The sequence below is a fragment of the Physeter macrocephalus genome, chromosome 1, assembly GCF_002837175.3.
Source record: "Physeter macrocephalus isolate SW-GA chromosome 1, ASM283717v5, whole genome shotgun sequence".
Taxonomy (NCBI): Eukaryota; Metazoa; Chordata; class Mammalia; order Artiodactyla; family Physeteridae; genus Physeter; species Physeter macrocephalus.
The window spans coordinates 19,894,940-19,899,676 of NC_041214.2; the positions used below are offsets into that span (position 1 = coordinate 19,894,940).

The 4,737-nt window shown below is 37.6% G+C and overlaps 1 protein-coding gene across 1 annotated transcript in view; it reads right to left on the minus strand.

Annotated features, from left to right (window-relative positions):
* Positions 1 to 4,737, minus strand: part of CPA3 (carboxypeptidase A3) — a 29,861-nt gene that overhangs the window by 11,572 nt on the left and 13,552 nt on the right. Inside the window, 3 exon segments of the mRNA XM_055086312.1 lie at positions 1,537 to 1,739; positions 2,727 to 2,817; positions 3,712 to 3,822. Coding sequence (XP_054942287.1) covers positions 1,537 to 1,739; positions 2,727 to 2,817; positions 3,712 to 3,822 — 405 coding nt within the window.

Here is a 4,737-nt window from a genome sequence, read left to right on the forward strand (position 1 = left end):
TCTCCCTGCTGTGGCCCCTCCCGTTGCGGAGCACAGGCTCCGGACGCGCAGGCTCAGTGGCCATGGCTCACGGGCCCAGCCGCTCCGCGGCATGTGGGATCCTCCCGGACTGGGGCGCGAACCCGGTTCCCCTGCATCGGCAGGCGGACTCGCAACCACTGCGCCACCAGGGAAGCCCCACAATAGTGTTTTGTGCTATGGGAATGATTATTGGAATTCATTTTAATGGAGTATAGTCACTAACGTTTTTGTACTCTAGTGAAGATTTTGTTTAGTCTACATGTATAATGTATATAACCAAAAAGTAAGTTTTTTTCTTAATTGATTTCGTTGCTGTGTAAGAACACTTAACTTTCCTCAAAATGGTTTGTTTTGTATATTTGTATTTTTTAATCCATAATACCATTTTCCTAAGGGTAGATTGAATTGCATTGCTGTACCTTTGCATAAATTAATAAAACTCATGGGTTCAGATTCTCAACTAGATTGATTAAATAAATAAATCTATGGGCCACATATTGCTTGTATATTTGTTGTATATAAACAGAAGGTTTTAATGACTGGTTCAAATCTTTGCTCCCACTCAGAATTGAATGCTGAAAACAATTGACTCAAGTCAGAAAGGCAATTGTAACCTCTAAAAAATTAAAAAAAAACTTTGTGAGGCAGTATTTGAATCACAGCTTTTATTTCTTCTAGAGCAATTAAAAATATTTATCCCTCATACACAGAATTTTTTTTTTTTTTAAAGCTAACATGATCAAATTAGTTTTCACAGAAAGGAAAAGAATGCTTAGTGGATCACAGTTTTGGAGAGAGTATTTTTTTTTTTTTTTTTTTTTTTTTGCAGTACGCTGGCCTCTCGCTGTTGTGGCCTCTCCCGTTGCGGAGCACAGGCTCCGGACGCGCAGGCTCAGCGACCATGGCTCAAGGGCCCAGCCGCTCCGCGGCATGCGGGATCTTCCCGGACCGGGGCACGAACCCGTGTCCCCTGCATCGGCAGGCGGACTCTCAACCACTGTGCCACCAGGGAAGCCCGAGAGTATGTTTTTAGTGCAGAAGCTTCACAGTCATTCAAAATTTCTTTCCTTGGTTAATAAAAGAATTAATGTAATTTCCAAGTTGATCAGGAGGATAAACATACAAATTGCTCTCCTTAAATCTGGTGTCTCAGTGACAGGAATAGCAGATGTCTTTGCTATTGTCTTAGGCTTTTGCTGTGTATGGTTTTATGTTATGACCCCTGGTAAATATTTAACTAGGCAACATCTGTGTAGTAATGGAATTCTACTCTGGTAGCCTAGACCTTTCTTCGTGCTGGCTTTATCTTAGAATCATATCAAAAGATTTTATTACCTATGTACTTCTATCACATGAAAAATTAAACTAAGGTTATGGTTTTAACTCTACCTCATTCATTCTCTTCTTTGGTATTCAAATGTGAAGTTTTTTCAAGATAACCCAAATTGTTAATGATGAACAGACTGAAAGTCAATGGTGGTGTCAGTGCATAAACCACAGGCTTTTCCTACAAACCAGCTCCTCGTGGTTAGGTGGCAGTTCTGATGTATATCCGTAGGGAAACAATAGCATCTGGGAGTAGGAATGGAAGGTAAGGTAAGCCTTGGTTGATTTTCGGTGGCTTCGAATGAAGTCAGTGACAGCTTTGGTCTCTTTCTCGGACTCTGGTGCAGGGCCCCGATAGATCTCCCGACATGGGTCCTTGGTGTGAGGGAAAGCTGCAGAGGACATGGAGGGATGAGATCAGAATCTGCCCCCCATCAGTACAGCCCTTACTTCTTTTGACAGGGATTCACAAAATGTTTTTAACATTTTAGTCTCCCAGGTTTACAGGGCTGTCTCAGTGTCCCTGCAGACTCACTTTGTATGCATAACTCAAGAGTATAACAGACTTAGCCCACTTGAATATTCTTATTCTTAGCCTTGTTTATTTTCCCTCCGTTTCCCAGGGTCACAGGAATAACGCATCAGAAGCAGCCCAGGGCCTGGAGTCAGTTCCAATTCAGCCTCAGCTCTAACTCATTCGAGACTGCTGTAAATTACCTTCTCTGAGCCTGAGTTTCTTTAACCTGTTTCAGTAGGCAGCTTTCACTTAGGGATACGTGCTATTATCATATTCATTATGGTAGAATAGAATTAGATGCTGAGGTGGTATTTTCAACAAAGTTGAAGAAGAAATTTATGAATTGGGATAGTGGCAATTTCTCTTTGAATGTATGTAATGATAAAGTAATATTTGTGTAGCAGCTGCAGCATCATCTGATGTAGCAGGCCTCTGCTTATCATTGCTTTTCCCTGCAACCTTTTCACTTTCTTTGCCCCAGATGTTTCTTTTCACTGCACATCTGAAGAACTACCTATATGTTGGTTCTAACCACTGGTATTTCTCAAAGTTTATCAGATCAGGAAGAGGGGGGACCTGAGATCTCTGTTCAGGTTATCAGAATTTCTGGATTGTGCCTGATTTTTAGCAAGCTAGATATATTAAGTAAGAGATTGTTTGATAAACAGTCCTACATCGTACTTCTACCCATTCAACAAAACATTCATAATACTTCTATGGTAGTGATGATTATCTTTCATTTTTTAGATTAGAAAATAAACACTTAGGGAATACCTATCTTTACTGAATAGGTAGTTTAACTAAATTCGGTGTCTAAACACCCTTTAGAGCTATTTCCCTTGAGATCTTGTCTGCTACTCACAGTTCCATGAAACATTAAAGTTCCTGTTGAGGTCATTTCCAATGCATTTGGAACGTTGGTTCTTGGAACGATTTTTTCTCCACATGCGGTCCTGCAGTATTGAACGATGGAAGTGTTTACACAAGCTCAGTTAGCATTTTTCAATTTGATCATTTCAGATTCTCCCTGCAGGTGTCTGCAGCTTTATTTGAAATTTATCTAGTTAACCTGAGACCCATTATATAAAGAAAAAAATATTTTTCTTATAACTTGTAATATTTTCAGAAATGTTTTTTATATTAATAGTCTAAGGCCTTGATAAAAAATTCAGTTAGTTTTAAAAACTGTTGATTAGTTCTGAGTATTAAAAAATGATCAATGTTTTTCTGAAATTACCTATAATTTGAATTTTAGCTTCTTTACATCTTTCACCATTTATAGATTCAGATATAATACAGGTCAAATTGTGATTGTTGGAGCATAATTTTCAGAAAATAACTTTTTGTGATAGTATCTGTCTGAAATCCAAAATCAGTCTTATTTAGCAACAGCAGGGTATAAAGAATTCTCTTAAAAGACAGATATCTGTGTCACTCTTTTATTTATTTTTTGATACAATTATTCCACTGCAGATTCTGTCCCAAATTGATGGAATACAATGATTTTGTTTTGAAGTCATTATGTTCAGAATGTCTCTAAATGACTTTTATTCTTAGCTAGAAATACTTTTGCCATATTGTATAATATACATTTCCTTTATAATTACTGCTTTATTTCATTTTTCTGCATTACTAGCTTCAGCAGCAGAAATTTCATATTATTTCAAGAACTCCTGCGTAACCAGGAAATCATGCTTTCCTTAGTTGAAACTGAGTTTTTAAAAATATACTTTTCTGAACTGGAATTGATTAACCAAACCTTAAACTTAATGCATAACACTCAATGTGCATGAAAGTCAGTAAATAATATATTACCTAAATGCAACTAAGAGACTACAGAGCAGTACCTGTCTCCATGACCAAATATATCCATCAACATTGAACACAGGAAGAACATAAAAATTCATTCGGTCCAGGAGTTTGGTCATAATTTTGTTTTTACCATAAGTTTTGGTTGCCTGTAGGGGTAGGAAAAAATTAAGCTATTGGTATAAAGTTTAGCTACCATGTGGAAAGCTGTGGTTATAATTGTAATGACTAGCACTCCTTAAGTCCATTTGCCCAAGGTCACATGATTTCAAATGTATTTCCCCTAAACTGCATAAAGATAAATAACCCATATAGATGACAGAAAAAAATGACACTTATTCAGACTAGTGAAATTAATTGAACTAAATATTCTTTAAAGGATCATTTAATTATCAAGACTTGTAGCATTCCAAATGTAGCTTGCAAGATACGTTTCATGGAAAGAATAGAGGCCAAGTGAAAAATTAGCAGTACAACTTGTTTTAAATAGATTCTTTTCCTCACATCTTTCGGTAAATATATATTGAATTTGTAAGCATAGGAATATGTAAATATTGAGGGGGATTCATGAATTAATTATAAGTAGGATTAAAGAAAAAACACTTTGTTAATTAAAAAATTAGAGCATTTAGATTGACCAGTCAACTTGTTTTCTCACATCAGATGGAAATTTCTCTAATTATCTGGACTTTCTATGGCTACCTAAAATCTCTCATTATTCTTGGAAAATCTCTTCCAGGTATATCTGTACTGGAGCCAAGATATTTCTTGTAGCCCTATCTTGTGTGTTCCTTTATGGCTTAAGTAAACGAGCTTATTACTTAAGTAAGCTGAGCTCTCGGCCCTCAGCTGGAAGAACTAAAACAACCGCAGGGATAAATGAGTTCTACTGGCAGATTCATTCCTAGTGAAAAGTATCCTTGCCCTGAAAGCAGTTGTGATGTCATATTCCAGCGGCATGATGTATGCAAAAGCTGGCAGAGAAGAGAAAGTTAAAAGATAGTAGGGGGCTTCCCTGGTGGCGCAGTGGTTGCGCGTCCGCCTGCCGATGCGGGGGGACCGGG